At 41.2% G+C, this 18,013-nt stretch overlaps 9 protein-coding genes across 9 annotated transcripts; 3 read left to right on the top strand and 6 right to left on the bottom strand. All coding sequences in view use genetic code 12, as the record gives it.

The window, feature by feature from the left end:
* Positions 1-89: 89 nt before the first annotated feature.
* PICST_34966 (predicted protein) lies at positions 90-884 on the bottom strand (the record flags this gene model as incomplete). Its single annotated transcript, XM_001382374.1, has 1 exon — positions 90-884. One exon carries the CDS (start codon positions 882-884, stop codon positions 90-92), a length of 795 nt encoding a protein of 264 aa, XP_001382411.2.
* Positions 885-1,233: 349 nt separating this feature from the next.
* PICST_76305 (predicted protein) lies at positions 1,234-3,790 on the top strand. The gene has a single exon (XM_001382907.1). The coding sequence runs from the start codon at positions 1,237-1,239 to the stop codon at positions 3,754-3,756; it is 2,520 nt and encodes an 839-aa protein (XP_001382944.2). The 5' UTR covers positions 1,234-1,236; the 3' UTR covers positions 3,757-3,790.
* A 30-nt stretch (positions 3,791-3,820) lies between these two features.
* Positions 3,821-4,723, bottom strand: PICST_29697 (predicted protein; the record flags this gene model as incomplete). The annotated part of the gene is made up of 1 exon (XM_001382373.1): positions 3,821-4,723. One exon carries the CDS (start codon positions 4,721-4,723, stop codon positions 3,821-3,823), a length of 903 nt encoding a protein of 300 aa, XP_001382410.2.
* A 166-nt stretch (positions 4,724-4,889) lies between these two features.
* Positions 4,890-5,899, bottom strand: COX18 (COX18; cytochrome c oxidase assembly protein). The gene has a single exon (XM_001382372.1). It carries the CDS (start codon positions 5,840-5,842, stop codon positions 4,925-4,927), a length of 918 nt encoding a protein of 305 aa, XP_001382409.2. The 5' UTR covers positions 5,843-5,899; the 3' UTR covers positions 4,890-4,924.
* Positions 5,900-6,161: 262 nt separating this feature from the next.
* On the top strand, positions 6,162-6,500 carry PICST_40336 (predicted protein; the record flags this gene model as incomplete). The annotated part of the gene is made up of 1 exon (XM_001382906.1): positions 6,162-6,500. The coding sequence occupies one exon, from the start codon at positions 6,162-6,164 to the stop codon at positions 6,498-6,500; it is 339 nt and encodes a 112-aa protein (XP_001382943.1).
* A 998-nt stretch (positions 6,501-7,498) lies between these two features.
* YTA7 (TAT-binding homolog 7, AAA ATPase family) lies at positions 7,499-10,777 on the bottom strand (the record flags this gene model as incomplete). Its single annotated transcript, XM_001382371.1, has 3 exons — positions 7,499-9,696; positions 9,733-10,378; positions 10,469-10,777. Coding segments are annotated over 3 exons (3,153 nt in total), but the record flags the coding sequence as incomplete, so codon positions are not given.
* Positions 10,778-12,104: 1,327 nt separating this feature from the next.
* MSM1 (methionyl-tRNA synthetase, mitochondrial) lies at positions 12,105-13,921 on the bottom strand (the record flags this gene model as incomplete). Its single annotated transcript, XM_001382370.1, has 1 exon — positions 12,105-13,921. The coding sequence occupies one exon, from the start codon at positions 13,919-13,921 to the stop codon at positions 12,167-12,169; it is 1,755 nt and encodes a 584-aa protein (XP_001382407.2). The 3' UTR covers positions 12,105-12,166.
* A 368-nt stretch (positions 13,922-14,289) lies between these two features.
* Positions 14,290-15,021, bottom strand: PICST_55366 (predicted protein; the record flags this gene model as incomplete). Its single annotated transcript, XM_001382369.1, has 1 exon — positions 14,290-15,021. One exon carries the CDS (start codon positions 15,019-15,021, stop codon positions 14,290-14,292), a length of 732 nt encoding a protein of 243 aa, XP_001382406.1.
* A 1,186-nt stretch (positions 15,022-16,207) lies between these two features.
* On the top strand, positions 16,208-18,004 carry SRP101 (GTP binding signal recognition particle receptor). The gene has a single exon (XM_001382905.1). The coding sequence runs from the start codon at positions 16,267-16,269 to the stop codon at positions 17,902-17,904; it is 1,638 nt and encodes a 545-aa protein (XP_001382942.2). The 5' UTR covers positions 16,208-16,266; the 3' UTR covers positions 17,905-18,004.
* Positions 18,005-18,013: the final 9 nt, after the last annotated feature.

Here is an 18,013-nt window from a genome sequence, read left to right as displayed (position 1 = left end):
ACAACTTATGCTAAAATATTCTATTATTTTCATTGTCTAATAGAAATCAATCACATTTGGTAAGACAATGATATTTTATTACGTTATTCTTATCCCAACATACTTCTCTTTCTGCCTCTCAATCTGACATCTTCTAATTTCCGTATCGTCTCCAAATGCTTCTTTTTACCCTGTTTGCCAAACTCTGTTTCATGTATTTGTTCATATCCCTCAAGCAACCAGGCGTTGTACTTGTCAGAGAAAACTGAATGGGTGCTGAGAATGGCACGCTCCATAACGTATAAATCTACAGCCTTATCCTCGGCTAGTCCAGAATACGAAGACAATCCAAAATCTATGAGAGCGGGCTCGAAGTTCTCTAAGAGAATATTGGAAGATGTCAAATCCCCATGAACCATATTGTTTAAATGCAATCTACCAATAAGTGCACCTACTTTAATACAAACAACCCGCACTTCATCGCTGACACATTTATCTGGAATTTCGTTACGTTCCAAATACCAGAGCCAATTCTTGAAGCTCGAGACCTCTCCATTAGGCAAAGTCTGGCCCAAACATTCCATCCATATTATTCCATTGTTGAAATCAGCCAGAATTAAAGAAGGAGCCCGAATGCCAATTCTTGCCAACTTACTCATAAACTTCACCTCGCCCACTGTACGGTTCTTGGTGATACTTGCATCAATCTTAGGATGTCTGTAAGGCTTGGGAGGTCTGAATTTAATGATATATTCGTCATGATTGTCCAAGTAGGGAGAGATGCTATTAGGCAAGTACGGATGAACCGAAGTTTTAAATACAAGAGCTTCCGCTCCTTGCGAAACAACCTCTACAGGAATATGAGGTAAATGTTTCTGAACTTGCCCTACAAGATAATCCGTCATTGGGTGCAAAATAGTGAAAAATTATTAAAAAGTCTGGAAAGCATCTCTGGAAATTTCCTGATATGAATTATATTATATGCAGGCCGACTATATGGGAGCAAATGAACAACACGGAAGCAGTCAAAATGGATAATATGAAGAATTAAGAGAGGTACAATATGATGTAGAATGGGAGATAGTATCAATGAAGTTCATCGAATTTAGGTAATAATTGATAGTATTAGTTAATTTTTCATATTTGTAGAAAATCAAGTGAAATACACGTGACACATACCCCCACATATTAATCTGAAAATCTTATCAAACTAGATAAGTAAGCTGAGTTCTCTTTCTTTTTGGTCATACGGATACGATGAGCAGTTCTAGTTTAATATATGTTATTCCGCCGTATCTTCTCAACACATGCATCGGCAGTAAGCTTCAGCACGACCTTGCAAAACGTGATTCTCAGTTGAGTCTGTTGAATGTGATTCTGACTGATTCCGACAACTTCCACAGTGAAAAGTCCAAGACAGAAGGTCACCAACGGTTTTCTGATGATCCATACTTGAACGAGATTATCCGAGAGAAGGTTTTGTACAAGTTAGCAGTCATCGGTGCATTGGGAGATAATCCGATGGAGTTTGTAAGTCACGATACTGGATACTTGTATGAGCAGTTTCTTGTGTTCAAGCATCGGTTGCTTCAGGAGGAAGGTGAAAATGCTGCGAGTAATGGCACTGAACAGGAGGCTGTAATAGTTGATACGCCCGGTACCACGAAGACACAACTGTCAATGTTTTCGCTGTCGAAGGTAGGCGAAGTAAATTTTTCAGGGTTGTCTCACGACTTTCCTCCACAGTACAAGAAATACCACCAGTATTCGCTAAAAGAGCTCTTGTTGGCAACCAAGAAGAATGCCAGTCATAAGTACAAGTTTCCATCCAGTTTTGTACGTTTAGACAACGCTCGGTTCTTTGAGTATCCATTGCCCATTTCGTGGGTCCCCTTTGTGCCCAATGTGTATCTTGAATTTTTGGATGGTCTAGGATTGGAGATTGACAATGGTCTGGGCCATTCAGTAGTGAAATTGTCGACTTCTGGGCCTCTTAGTAAGTTCAGCAGTCTTCGAGAAGATATGAAGGTGCGTAGTAAGTTCTGCAACTTCATTTCCGACAAACCAGTAAGACCCTCAACGGGAATATTCTACTATGAAATTGAAGTTGAACAAGAGGCCACTGAAGCTAGCGGATTCAGACCCATTCTCGCAATGAAAGATCAGTCAGTCAGCCTGGACTCATCGTTATATCTCTGTGCTGGTTTCACAAAGAAGTATATCACCTTGGAAGCTACACCCAACAACAATATCGTGAACCAGGCGACTCTGGAGCTAGTAAATTTGGAGCAAATCAAGACTGACATCTTCTCCAAGGAGAGCAACTTAATCAACGAACTGGTTTCTGAGGATATAGAAGATTTGTTGGGCCATAAGCCCGGGGACTTCAAGGGAAGCTATGCAGTGAGCTTCGAGGACCTGGCCTTCTACAACTCCGTCAAGAGCTCGGAGTCATTACAGAGAACAGCCATCTTAAACATGAACAGAAGATCCACCATCTTGAACAGAAGCAATCCCAACCAGAACGACACTGGGCGGATTGACATTGGCATTCCATTCAAGACCAGACTCGTACTGGAGACTCCAAGTAAGAGACTATACAAGACCGATTCTGTAGGCTGTGGTATTAACTTTATTGATAAGTCGCTTTTCATCACGTTGAACGGAGTTTTGGCACGAGTTATCACCGAAGAAGAGTTGGCTTCTAGTAGTCCCTTAAAAGACAACTTGTTCAATGATGGCTTTGACAAGTCAAAGATGGATAATTCAGTCTATCCGATGATTGGTTTTGGTTTGAACGATATAGATCCTCAAGAAGCAAAGGAGCCGTCTACTTTACAGGTCAGGACCAACTTTGGATTCAAAGAGTTCAAGTTCAACATCGCCAACTACGTCAAGAACTTCAAGCTAGAGAATCAGAAATTCTTGTACTTGTCGCTTTTGGACAAGATCCAGAGCAGCAAAGCACCGGCCACAGAGTCTGCGGCAACAATTGAACAATGTATCTTAAACGTCAATGACGATTGCGGAATGTTGAACAAGCTCATCAAGGGCTATCTCAATCACGAAGGGTACTTGGATACCTTCAAGTCATTCAACGCTGACCTCAAGAATTTGTCACAGGAAATTGATCCCTCAAATGAGCCCCCAATAGACGATTCAGTAATCTTGAGCAAATCTCAGGCTATACATAGACAAACGGTGAAGAATTACCTTATGAAGAACGAGTTTGATTTGCTTTTGAAATTTCTCTCCATCAATTATGCCAAAGTATGGTCGTCTTTCAGCGGAAGCCAGTTGATTTTTAAAATTAATTTGTTGAAGTTCATCTACTTGCTCAAGAATTATCTTGAGCACAAATTCAAAGTCCATGAGTACGAGTTTGATTTCGAGTTACAGGTTAAGGATGATCGTACTGAAAGAGAACTTTATGAACGGGCGTTGTCTTTCCGCAACGAGTTACATGATACATATCATCTTAACGCCCAAAGATTGGAAGAAATCGACGAGCTTTCTGCAGTATTCTTAGTTAATGACAGGAAAGGTTTGGAAAGCTTTCCTAAATTGATGCCAATGTTTGACAAGTATACCAAGCTTCAGACAGAGCTACTAGCTGAAATCAATAGAATGATCTTGCAGAGCTTGGGCTTTAAGCAAGTTTCGAATTTGGAGAGCATATTTGACAACGTCAATAAGAATATCAACGCATTGAGTCTTCAGCATCACGATGATAAGTTCTCCTTGGTGAACTTCGAGAGAGATCACATGGATTTATGATATATACAAGGAATAAGAATAATATGAGAATATGACAATGAAAATATGTAATTAAATATTTATTTTATTTAGTAGTCCTTTTAGTTCTCTTTGTTGGTGGGTTTGATTCAGCTTCAGCCTTTCTCTTAATGGCCGCTACTTCCTTTGGCTCTCTCTTTGGCTCTTTCTTCAACACACCAGTGCTTTCCTCACTAAACTTCTGGAGATCATCTTCCGTGGTTTCAAAAGGAAGTTTGACATTGATTAGTTTATCTATTCTTAGAAGAGCATACGATTTCAACGACCAAGCACCCTTTTCAAGCGTATCGAAAGTGAGTTCTGGGTGTAAAGAAACAATCCCGTAATACACTGGCAAAAGCTCTTCAAAGTACTCTTTGACGTTATATTTGATTTTAGTGCCTGGACGAATGGAATCAACCACGTAGTAGAGAAAACTTTCATCACTAAAGAACGGAGGAGTGAAGTGGGGAGCAATCTTCGTAACTAAAGACAATATGAGACTCCCAGTTGCAGGGCCCACACCTCTCAATTCACATAGTTTCTTGAGCGATTTCTTCACAACAGTAGTATAATTCTGCAAATCTTGTTCATCAACTTCTTTCCAGAAACTTGCATCTTTATCAGCAACGAAATCGAGAAGTATACCAAGACCATCTTTGGTAATCAATTCTACATCGTTCGCATCGTTGGAATCGATTAACTTAGGCAACGTTGGACGAAACTTTCCATTGGCTAGTTTCCAGTCAAGAAGAAGTCTAAGCTCGTCTTTTGTAAGATAAGCTTCCTTCTTGTCATCATACAACAGCTTCAATTTCTGGGGTAATTCTTCATTTCTCCATGCAGTGAGATCTGAGAAGGAGAGCTTATCATTTCTGTACTTTTTTGTCGATTGACTGGACAATTCTGTGATAATAGCAGGATAGAGCCGTGAAGCAGCCTCCTGGAGGATGCTGATAGACGTAGGCATGCAAATCTGTGCTTTGGTGATGCTGTTGTAAATAATGTTGGAGCCATCTACACGCAAATATGGAATTTGGATCGGTTAGTCGCGGCTATTGAAAAATTCTGGAACTCGTATATCTACATACAATGCTAAAACACTACAATACTACAATTTTAAAAGTCTTTCTTCTCATACATGACTCATTATATTATATTATGCACATATTTACAGGTGGGTGTTGATAACGGGTCTTGCATTGGCCAGCTTGCTTTCCTTATAGTTGAATCTTTTTCTTGGAGTAAAGCTAATGGGTAATGTGAGATCCAAGATGACGTTCTGAACTAACGAGTACATCTGGGAACTCAACCAGTACAACGTTAGAGCCAGCGGAGCGTTTAGTGATATGGCCATCATAAACACGACTGTCATTCTCAGCAAGTTGGATATGGCATCGGTTAACGTCGGACGAAGTCTTTTCTTCATAGTCAATCTCAGCAACTCCAACGTCTTGAATGTCCATTCTACATTGCAGAGAGCAGTTATACCCACAAGAAGTGGGAAAACATGCAATTGATCAAAGCTGGTCAAATCTGTAAACCAGAACAAGCCCTCGGAATAAAGAGCTTCATCCAATGGTTTATTAGGTAGACTATCCCAGGAAGTCCAGCCACTGAGATCTCTCATAGTAAGCGACATACTCACCCATAACGGAACTTGGAACGCTGGTAAGATCATGTTCTTCCAGAGCTGGACATTGTTCTTTTTGAAAAGAGCCTTTTGCCGTTTTCTGGTCTCCTTTGTCGATAAAACAAGCACTTCTTCGTATTTCATAGATGCTAAAGGGGATTGAAGAGCAGCAAATGTCTCGGTAGAGTCGGAATTCGATCCATTTGAACTGCTAGTCTCAAGTGACTTTTGAGCCTTTCGTTTCGCGGCCTGAACCTTCTTAGCGAGATTGAGTTTAAGTACTGGACTCATGGCTGAGACAAGAGGTCTAAGTTCAGACTGTTTTTGAATACGTTTTCTCTGCAAAACCGCCAACGGCAACGTCCAAACAGTTCTTAATGTGACAGTCGTCAATGGTATCAAAGCCCACCACGGCAAACCTGTGAAGGTGTGTACAGCCTGGAGAGATTCTGTCATTTGTGAGACAATCTGATGGAAATCTCCTGTGGAAAAAGGACGACGAGACGGAAAACGGCCGATGCCCACGGAACCTCGTGGTATTCGCCCGGAAACTCCTCTCAAAGACAACATATATACAAGCTAAGACAAGAAACAAACTACTGAAACGACTGAAGAGAAAGAACTTGTATAAATGAAATAAATATACGAAAAACCTGGGTTGATATTTCAGTCATGTGACTGGACGCACGCGATTTTTCACTTTCTCCATAATGTATGAATTTCAACTCCAATCTTTTTCACTGTTTCACTGTTCTCTGTTTTGTCCATACCTTCGATGTCCAGCAGATCAGAAAGAGCGTGTATGCTCTGTGGGATCGTCCAGCCCATGAAGAGGTTTGTCGACTACGGCTGTCCCAACTGTGAATCACTTTTGCATTTTCAAGATAATGAAGAAGGACAAGTTCAGGATTGCACATCTCCTTCTTTCGAAGGGTTGGTTGCCTTGGGTCAGGACAACAGAAACTCGTGGGTAGCCAGATGGTTACGTATTGACTCGTTTAACCCTGGACTTTATGCGGTCAAGGTGAATGGAAAGTTGCCTCCTCATATCATCAGTGACTTGGAAGCCCAGGATGTGATATACAGACCCAGAGATGGAAGTGCCGAGGATTAGACCTTGCATTAAAAACTGGGATGAGGAGGAAGAAGACCGATGAAAAGAACGTAGTATTCTTTTACTGCAAATGTCGTGATATTTGCAAAAACTGACTAACGAGAACTATAAAAAATTGAATAATGACAGAAATCTGAATATCACTTGAGATGTTTTGCAAGTCGTTGGTTACAACGACTTCGATACTTTGCTTCTTCTATGATCTTTTCTTTTGGAATTCCTTCTGAATGTACTATACTATTTACTTCGCATAAAAGTTCTCTACTTTTGACATTGTTTACATTATTACTATTATTAATACTACAATACTGTTAATATACATCTATTAATTGTTTGAACTATTACAATGCCAGCAATAAATCGTTGATGGCAGAGCTCTTGTCCCATTGAGCACGATAGTTCCAGATGATTTCCATCAACTTTGCTGTGATAATCTCCAATCTCTCAATATTTAAACCTTCAGACTTTGCTAAGAGCTCTTCTTCTAATCTTAAGAGAGAGCTCTCATCAAGAACCAATTCTCTAGTTAAATCTTTTTGAGCTTCTTCCTCTTCTGCTTCAGATTCAGATTCACTTACATTGCCATTGGCTATGACAGCTGATTCGACTTCTGGTTCCACAGCATTCCCGGCTCCAGACTCTACATCAGCAAATTCTGGTTTTGAAGCTACTGTAGAAACAGCATCAGCCAATTTTACAGATTGAACAAGTGGTTCAGCCGATATGACTTCAGAAACTTCTTCAATTGGCTCAGCCATTTGAATATCCTTTGATTTCTTTTCTTCAGTAGAAATTTCTACACTCAAAGGAGCCTCTTTTACAAGCTCTTCAAGAACAACTGCCTGACCTGTTATGTTGCTATTTTCAGTTACATGCTCCACAAATTCAGTTGTACCATTGGACAGCCCATTAAGATCACCTCCAAGAAGTTCTAACGGTTCGTTGGTGATTGCAATGGCACTTAAAGATTCTTGTTTCTTGAGTTGTTCTGTCAATATTCTGTTTTCTTCCAACAATTTGTCATGTTTCTTGATTTCTCTTGCCCTCAATTCTCTACAAGCTTTAAGTAATTCAGGGGTTGAAAAATCATCTATACCAAATTGAGCATTGGTCAACATCTCGTTAGCTTTCAAAATTCTCTCCCTATCACCCGAAGTTATACAATCCTTGACAATCATCTTGATATCTTTCAAGAATTGCTTGGGCTCACTGTAGTAGCCATTCCACATCCTTTCTTCGATGATGTCCAAGTCCATATTGTAATAGTATCTGCCAGTAGCAAGTTCCTTGATCATATTCTCATGAGCAGGGTCATCTGACTTGACATAGGCGACTTCGTACTGTAAGAGTGGATTCTCTAAAATTGAAGGATCAAAGATATGAATGAGATAATTTTCATCAATGATAGGCTTCTTAAAACGCTTGTAACGATTCTTGAACAAGTCCATCAAACCTGCAAACTTTAACTTCAACACATTCTTCAACTTGGTGTCGTTGTATTCTAACTCCTTTAGCTTCTTCTTGTCGGTGATCATGTCAGATCCTCCCGACGCACTCTTGATAACCTTGAGTTTCTTCAACTTTCTCTTGGGTCTATTCTCCAAATCGTTGATGAACTCGTATGGCTTCATTCTGATGGTCTTGAACAATGTGCTGAAATAATGCTGTCTCTGTTCCCTTGAGGGGTTTTGCAACTTCACATTATTGGCATGGTTGTCCAAGCCAAAGAGAACCTGGACTTCAGGATCAAGTTCGTCTACTGGTGATTCAGCTATTCCAAGAAGAAGGACCTTTTCGTCGCTCTTGAGATTTCTCAACAAACTCGTCAAGGTAGCCTTGGCTGATTGAGGAACCACCTGGAACCAGATATCGATATTAGGAATAAATAAAATCGAAGGTTGGTGTCTTCTGGCTTCTACAAATGCTTGTACGACACTCAGTTCAGGTGTTCTAGTAGCTTCACCAAACACTGTCCCCATATCCAACGACTGGACTTGAAAACCTTCCAAATAGTTTAAAACAGCTGCACTCAAATACTGCTGGCCATTACCTGCTTCTCCGGAAATCATCAAATGAGGTTTGCAAACACGAGACTTTTCCAAGTTTCTCAATAGTTGCTGTCTGGCAAAACCTCCATCCTCATCTCCAGTAGAAGGATCCAAGTAAAGAGCCTCATCCAAAGCAGTCAACTTCTTCTTTCCAGGCAATCCTACAGAATCGGGAAGTAAGTCATTCAATTTAGACGTTACTTCAGTTAAAGTATCTTGTAATAACGACTTCAAATGGTCTGGCAAAGGTGCTGAACCTGTAGAAGTAGACCTGGCACTTGAAGGGACGATTCTCTCGAGGGACTTCATGAAGTCCTTGGCTATAACCTTTACTTTAGAAGGATGTACCTCGAGCTTTTCATTTGTCTGATAGATTTGTGGATACTTTCTTTGGATACTGTGCAAAGCAGCTTCAGTACAAAGAGCTCGCAAATCAGCACCACCGTACCCCTTGGTCAACTCAGCAATCTTTTCTACAAACAGGTCGGCAAGAGGAGGAGTCCATTTTCTAGTGTGTATCTTGAGTATATCCTTTCTGGAGTTGATGTCAGGTAAAGGAAAGTAGAATTCTCTATCAAATCTACCAGGTCGTCTCAAAGCTGGATCGATGGAATCAGGTCTATTGGTAGCGCCAATTACGATAACTTGGCCTCTGTTATCCATACCATCCATCAATGCCAACAAGGTGGAAACGATACTGGCATGGATTTGTTCTTGTTTGGAAGATCTAACCGGCGCCAAACCGTCGATTTCATCAAAGAAAATGATCGAAGGCTGTTGGTTCTTTGCTTCTTCAAAGAGAAGCCTCAACTGTCTCTCGGCTTCTCCAACCCATTTGCTTAAACAATCAGCTCCTTTTCTCATGAAGAATGTGATTTTTCTCTCTGCTGTAGAGCAACTAGCAGCTAAAGCTCTTGCCATCAATGTCTTACCAGTACCAGGAGGTCCATGGAATAAAACACCTCTTGGAGGTGTAATGCCGAAGTTTTGGTACAACTCAGGATACAACAACGGTAAGGCGACCATTTCTTTGAGCTGATTGATATAGTTGTCCAAGCCACCCACAACGGAGAAGTCAATATTCATGTCGATGCCTAACGGATCGGTATCGCTGAGACTATTTTTCTTCTTGTCTTTTGGATCCGTGCCTCCAGTAATCAATCTGGCATTATTACTATTGCTACCAAGAGCTGAAAACACAGGCTTTTTAGAGACGGTAGCTTCACCATTTATGGGTGATATTTCCTCATCTGAGGAGTCGGAATCGTCCAAGTTCTGGCCAATAGCAGTCAAGTTGGCATTATTACCAATTAAGCCAGGAACAGGTATACCACCAGGGGGAATGTTGGTTCCAAAAACCGAGATCACATCGCTTCCACCAAATGGTCCTGCAGTGGGAAAGAGTATCTTTCTATATTCGTTTTTGCTAGGAGCAGGTCTTCGTCCCCTTCCACGGTATCCTCCAGCAGAATACGGAGGAGTTCCAGTACGCATGGAATCGAGCTGCAACTCGTTAGTTAAAGGAGGTGGAATCGTGTAGTCTACTTTGGTGACTCTGTCTCGCAATTTGTGTTTTACTGGAGTCGTTACTGGCGAAGAATCGTACAAATCAGCTATCTCTTTCTGGATATCGTCTTCGTCGCTGTCTCTGGTTTCGTCAGCAACCACATTTACTTCTTCAATCAGCTTGCCAGATCTTGTTACCCGACCACGAGACGGTTCTATGGATCTTGATCTGGATCTAGACTTCCTTTTCTTCTTACGTGGAGGCGCATCACCGTAGCCATAGTCTTCGCCAGACATGATTTCTTCATCACTAGCAATAAACTGCTTGCGCTGCAACTTCTCCACAAACTCATCCTCTTCGCTGACGATGTCATCATCCTGAAAATCTTCGTCTTCCAGGTCTAACTTCTTCACCAGTGTCTTTTTACGGTTGCGTTTTCTACGGGAACTGGGAAAGTCGTCCTCGTCATCATCGTCTCCTTCCACATAGTCGTCTCCATCTTCGTCCTTTTCTTCCAGAGAAACCTCCTCTTCATCAAAATCGTCATCTTCGTCGTCTTCATTCTTCAACTTCGCAACATTTATAGGTTGCTCTGGTTCAATGCCGACTTCTACAACCTCTTCTTCAACTGGAGCCTCATCTTTTATTCCGTGACCTTCGCCATTTTCTTCGCCATTTTCTTCGCCATTTTCTTCGCGATTATCTTCAATATTATCACTGTTCTCATCATAATCGTCTCCAGCTTCTTCCTTATACGAACGAACAGCGCGAGGGCGTCTTCTCAGACCGACATCTAAATCCGAATTCATGTCTACGTCCAAATCCAAATCGTCTTCGTCATCAACGATTCTTCTTTTCAGCCTGCTTCCCATAATGAAAAGTATATGATTATTATTGCAATCAGTAGCAGAATCCAGTCAGTGAAAGGAAAACGAAGTAATTAAACTGAAATTCGATTTGTCAGCTAACTGGTGGTTTGGCTGAGAGCTTTCTGTATATATTTAAGGGCCAAAACTGTCTCACGGGGTAGAAAATCACTTGGAAAAAAACTCGCGACTACTGCAATCGCTGCGGGATAAAATTCGCTAAATAGAACTGTTTCGTGTTGGTCCCACCCAATTTGCGATTTCACTTGGAGAACTACACCTTTCCAGAAAACAAATAAGTGCCAATTCCTAACTTTTGGAGTTTCTGGTTTTTGGAGACTGCGCACAAGCACACCAGGGCTGCTTAACCACTGTCAATAAGCGGTGTGCGCACGCTATTTTGAAACTAATATAGCCCTGTCCAGATTTCAAGAGTCAAATCTACAACTGTTGAAGGCTCGAATTGGGCCATATGAAGCTGTTACTGGAACTGTAACGGGCAGATGAGTCCTGATGTGCCCCAGAAATCGCCGATTTTTTTGACTGTCAGCCTCTGCTTCGAGCCAGTGGCCCATTTCCACTCTGAGCAATTTGCGACCATATATGCGGACGTATTTCTCTTCGATCTGCAAACAAAATTTGCAGCCATTTATTATGGCTAGGTAAAAAATTTCAGAGTCGTCGTAGGGACTTGTCATTTTTATCAGAGTGATATATTGGTGGCTTCGTTTTTGGGCGGAAGGCAAAGACGGCATATACGTCTTGATGAGACAAGACCAACACCGCAATATATAAGAGATATTCCTAAGTAGAATGGGAACTTGATCACCATAACTTATCTGAGTAAGATTCAAGTGGGAACTGAACATTCATATATAAGGCGAACTTGTCACCTAGATATAGTCTTACTTGGCTGTCAGATTAGAAGTCCAGCATGGTTTGGAAAGGCATTTCGTATTAGATAGGTTGCGTTTTGCGACAGAGTTTGAATTAATGATTTTGCACCCATTTATTCATGATAGAAACACACGAACATTAGTGGCATGCTTTGTATAGAAACAAAACCAATTTTATTCAAAGTGCTTCAGGGGCCTCAATAGTCCACTTTGTTGCTTCGAATCGGGGTCATCGTTACTATGCTAGCCAGAGATCAGCAAGTGGTAGTGAATGGTACAGAAAGCATATATTATTGTACAGTTTATTCATATTCATCAATGTCTATCTACAAGTCTATATTATTTACATCTAATCACCTCTCAAGGCCACCTTCTCTATTGGCAACCTGTGCAGTTTTGAATTTGCACCCACGCCAAACTGCAAATCGGCACCCACTTCACAATATTCAGAGTTTCTGGCTCCAGAAGCTACACTCAATCTGTCCAAGATCTTCTCCGACAAACGTGGGACAATAGGCGTGATTAAAATAGAGGTTATTCTCACAGTTTCAGCTGCCAAAAATACAAAGTAATTTTGTAGGATTCGGTAGCTTTCCTTATCGGCGTCACTCACCGCAGTATCCTTCAAGAGCTTTGTATAGAGCCAAGGCTCGGATAACTGGAAGAGCTGATTGCCATAGTACACAGCAGTCCACCAGTTCTGAATGGCCCGCAGGTGATCAAAATCAGCAAGTTTCGAATCCATATTTGTGTATAAACCATTGAGGCTGGCAACCAAGTTGTCTCTGGCTTCTATTATACTCTGTGTTTGGTCCTTATTCAATGCCTGTTCATTGATAAGAGTATCTACGTCGCTAAATCTGCCGTTTCTCCAATCTTCCACACTTTGTCTAATATCGAACTTGCTGTTTCCACAACGAGACATCAAATTGGCATATTTGCCAATAATGGCTTCTCTAGTCTGATGAAGAAGCTCTTCACGGTACTTACAATCGTCCTGGATGTTAGAGTTTTCCATTAAGAAGAATCTTACAGCGTCCTCCCCATAGTACTCCAAGATATCAAATGGGTCTACAACATTGCCCAAGCTTTTACTCATCTTGAACCCATCGCTCAACCAGTGCGCGTGTACGATTACCTGTTTTGGCAATTCTATTCCCGCAGCTAGGAGAAAAATGGGCCAATAGATTGTATGGAACTTGATGATATCCTTGCCTACGATATGGGTAGCTGGCCAGGGGTTTTCTGGCAGAGTTACGAATCTGTTGTTCTCGACAGGGAAAGTCTGGGGATAACCCGTAGCCGTCAAATAATTGAGAAGAGCATCAAACCAGACGTAGATCTTCTGCTCAGGATCGTTAGGCACTTCAATACTCCATTTAAGTCGTGACGAAGGTCTGGAAATGGACAAATCGGGTAAAGGTGCTTCCTTGAGAATGTTCAAGATCTGAGTATATCTGTGTTCAGGCAAGATGAACTTGGGATTCTTTTCAAGGAAAGATATAAGTTGATCCTGGAAGTCCGATAGTTTGAAAAAGTAGTTTTCTTCCTCTTGGAAGACAACTTCGCTTCTCGACTCGGAACTAACCATCTTTTTGGTTCCGTTCTCGTCTACAACTTCTTCTATCTGGGTTTCTGGATAGAAGGTCTCGTCGCTGACAGAGTACCAGCCACTGTGAGAGCCTTCGTGGATGAATCCTTTCTCCATCATCATGTTCCAGAAAAACTGAACTACTTCTGTATGGTCAGTATCAGTTGTTCTTATGAATCTGTCGTAGTCTACATTGAACTTTTCGGCCAATACTTTGAAGTTTTGAGAAACTGAGTCAACCAATTGCTTGGGAGAAAGACCGGATTTTTCCGCCGCTGTCTGTATCTTCAAACCGTGTTCGTCTGTGCCCGTCAAAAAGTACGCCAGCTTCTTTGGATCGAGTTTTTCCCATCTTGTTCTGGTATCTGCCAAAAGCATGGAGTAGAGATGGCCCAAATGGGGACTGGCATTCACGTAGAAAATGGGCGTAGAGACGTAAAATGGTTTCGAAGAAGCGAACCGAATACCTCGAAGGGCACTTTTGGCCCTTGAGAGTCTGGGGAATGTTTTCATTGAGGTTTAGCGAATAAAGTAGATATACTAAATAGTAAGTTTCTGGAATTTTTCACTTCTGGCATATTGCAAATGTATGGCCATAGTTAAGATTGAACTGCGGAGTGAGCATAGTGAAGGGGCAGAAATTGCACCAGAAGAAGAATAATGAAACTGTAGAGAATAAAGTAGATAAATTACTAAGAGAGCAATCTGGAGACATGGAATTTACTTACTTCATTGAATATATATATTATCATTAGTTGAAAATTCCGTGTGTGTAACCCTTGGTGAGTTCGCACTAACGTTTCTGACATTTCTTAACAATGATACGCAGATGACAACCTATAAATACGATATGAAGCATTGTATATGACGATTATATAACACTAAGATTGCTGTACCTTGACATCTGCTTTCTCGACGAAAATCACCATGAACGCAAATACAGTGTAGAACATGCACAACGGATAAGCCACCAAGGGTCTGGCGTTATGCAACTTCAACACGGCCACGAAGAATCCAGAAGCTGAATAAGTACACCACAAAACAGCAAATGCACTCAAGAGATAGCCCAACATATTATCCAACGATATCACCACACCTAGAACACTGATCAACACCAATGGCAATAAACAGTAGCCGATCACCGAGGTTGACCGCACCAAATCGATCTGAACATCATTGCTCATGAACTTGAACAAGTAATGCAATCCCACAGTACCACAAACTCCCACACCGTATATATAGCCAAACTGCACTTTCCCAGATAAAAGTAACAATGTTCCGAAGAGCAACACAAAAAGAATGGGACCAGCCAAGTCCGAGTCGTTCATGATCTCGGGATCTATGTCATGTTTGAGTGGATTCAAAACTGCCCGTGTCTTATCTTTAATATGCTGAAAGTTGATACCGAGCTCTTCCAAAAGAGGAGGCTCACCTGGATATCCTCCAGTGCCGAAAGCAGCGAGAAGTCCTGGAGTTAACTCGCCGTTGCCCATTACTCCAGATACATCAATGTTGGCACCAAAACTGTTATCCATTGCACCCAAGCCACTACCACTGATGTTTCCACCTTGTGGCTGGTACGAGTTGGCGTAGTTGGACTGGTAGAATTGCATGTTCTGCGCATCTTGCTGATAATAAGACATGATTATGAAGTTACTTTATGTCGTTTTTGAATAGCAATACAAAGGCTTTACTGTGTTGTCTAAGTGGGTGAAAGGACTGATGACAGAGTAGTTCACTATTAAAGAATATCTTCGATGAAATACCTATGGTGTATTGAATTTCTCTATGATTGAAATTTCTATGTGATTAATTTTTTGAGTTCAGCTCTGTTCAGCAATATTTCAAGTGGAAAGCTCAAATATCTCGAAAACTCTGCGTATATACAGCTGGCCGAGTCGCTCGTGTTTGAATTCCAAAGTCTCTTGCGTTGTCTGGCTGCTTCAAACAGGAAGAAATAGTGTGATCTGGACTTTTTCAGAAGCTCTCACAATTATATGAAGTGTTTGTTTGGAGTTGGTCGTGCGCGCTCCGAATTGGCAGAGCCACCCAAAGTAAAAGACGTGTTTTCTGGCGCAATTAGCAAGTAAATGAAGAATTGACTTGATATCTCGATCTAAACACTTAGGCATTCTACATTTACTGAATTTGGCATCACCAATGTTCCTCTACCAAAAGTTACAGCTATTTTAAATATTTGGTCACGTGCAAATTTGTCTCTACTGCATCCACTTCTCGCAGTTATTTACCTAACCAACAGTTACAGTGGCCGAGTGGTTAAGGCGACACCCTGCTATAAGCGGTTTAGGTGTTGGGATTTTCCTTCGCAGGTTCGAATCCTGTCTGTGACGTTATTTTTTTTAAATTTAGGGATTCTTGTAGAACAAGCGTGGCACAAGATGTTCTTATGGCTCTTGCGTTGTAATCAACCGTCTGAAGAGTGTAATCTGCTTGTTGAAATCTGGAATGAATCTAATTCTGTCAAAGGAGAACCTACTTGGTATGAGTGTACGGCATATAACCACAAACTCCACCAGATCGATAACTTGCAAGTCACAAATTCCAGCGATAAGAACCACCAAGTTGATTCTGACTGAATGAAGTTCTTGAAATTAGCTTCAAGAATACTCCCAGCTGTTCCAGTTCGTCATTAGCTCCATTTTCCATACTTTTACTACCTTTTCAGAATACTCTAAAATGGTCATTTAAAGGTACTGCACATAAATGTTCAGTATCAACAGTTTTTCACAGATCATTAACTTTACAAGAAAGCATTTGGATCTAGGAGCAATAATACTGGGCCATTTGTTTGAAGAGAATTGTGATTAGCTGTCAAGGAAGCTGTCAATAATCGCAGAATGTCGCAATCTCTTATAGTGTTCAAGCCTTCGGGCAGGATCGAGTACCAATACAACAACAAGATCACACCGTTCAACGAGTTCATCTACAACATCGTGAACTCCACCCACGTAGAGCTTGAGGCCAATTTCTACACCAAAAGTTTGCACCAAAAGCGGTTCTACGGCTACAGGCGAGACGACGTGTATGCTGCGTTGTACTTCGATGCAGTGACAACTATTGACGGAGACAAGATCCAGCAAACACTCAGTGGAATTCTCAAGACGTATAATAAGGTCGTGACTGAAGGCGACTCTGAAGATAACTATAGTAAGTTGAAGAAGTTGGTTGATTTACAGTTCAATCAGTTGATGAAGCTCAAGCTGAATGTAGACAGCCCCGTAGTTCTGGCTCCAATTCTGGCCCGCGGTACTCCTTCAGGGAGTGGACCCAATTCTGGAACTTCTACCCCAGTAAGACGTAATGTCAAGCAGACTCCCAACAAAAAGATGAGAAAGTGGGATGGTGATGAGATGGTAGAGAATGTAGACAACTCTGTATTGGACTATTCGGCCAGCGCAGATGGAGATGTGGATGGAGCCCTTGGTGACGACAGAGTGTTGAATATTGACGATAGTGCATTTGTTCATGAGAACGAACTTGTTCTTGTAAACGAACTTAACGACATTTTAAACGAGTCCGATGATGATGAAGACAAGAATGATGGTAAGGCTGGCGGGTTTTTCAGCAAGATTACGTCCTTTTTGGGTGGTTCTATTGACATTGAAGATGTTTCTAAAAAGTTCAACGACCAATTGATTTCAAAGAATATCGCACCGAACACTGCTAAAATAATCATAGATAAAATCAGAGACAAATTGGGTAATCAAAGGAATGTCACATTGGCTTTGTATAAGCAAACTTTGACGGAAGAATTGACTAAGATTTTGACTCCCAATGTCTCCACGGATTTGCTCTATGACATCAAGCGTAACTCCACCAACCCTCGTCCGTATGTAATCTCGGTGGTTGGTGTAAATGGTGTAGGAAAGTCAACCAACTTGGCCAAGTTGGCCTACTGGTTTTTGCAGAACAACTTGAACGTGTTGATCTGTGCCTGTGACACTTTCAGATCTGGAGCAGTGGAACAATTGAAAGTTCATGTTAACAACTTGCAAAGACTTAATAGCCAGTCATCTAATGGTGAGAACAAAATTGACATCTTTGAAAAAGGGTATGGTTCCGGTGACCACGTAGTCACTACGGCTAAGATGGCTATCCAGCATGCTGCATCTGAGAAGTTTGACATAGTCTTGATTGATACTGCTGGAAGAACACATTCCAACACTAAGCTTATGGCTCCATTGAAGAAATTTGGTGATGCCGCTAATCCAGACAAGATCATTATGGTGGGTGAAGCATTGGTTGGAACTGACTCTGTAGAACAAGCTATCAACTTCAACAATGCCTTTGGTAACAAACGAAGCTTAGACTTTTTCATCATCTCTAAAGTGGATACTGTTGGTGACTTGGTGGGTACCATGATCAATATGGTCATGGCCACGAAAGTTCCTATCTTGTTTGTGGGTACTGGACAGACATATACTGACATCAAGAGATTGAGTGTCAAGAGAGTGGTGGATATGTTGATGAGTTGATAACGAGTTTAACAGAGGTGCTATGTGCTCATGGTATATACAAATATTCATATATTGCTATAGTTATATACTGATGTTATATGAAACGCTAATACTTTTGATAATTCTG

Source organism: Scheffersomyces stipitis, chromosome 2, assembly GCF_000209165.1.
Source record: "Scheffersomyces stipitis CBS 6054 chromosome 2, complete sequence".
Classification (NCBI taxonomy): Eukaryota; Fungi; Ascomycota; class Pichiomycetes; order Serinales; family Debaryomycetaceae; genus Scheffersomyces; species Scheffersomyces stipitis.
This window is presented reverse-complemented; position numbering and strand designations above follow the sequence as displayed.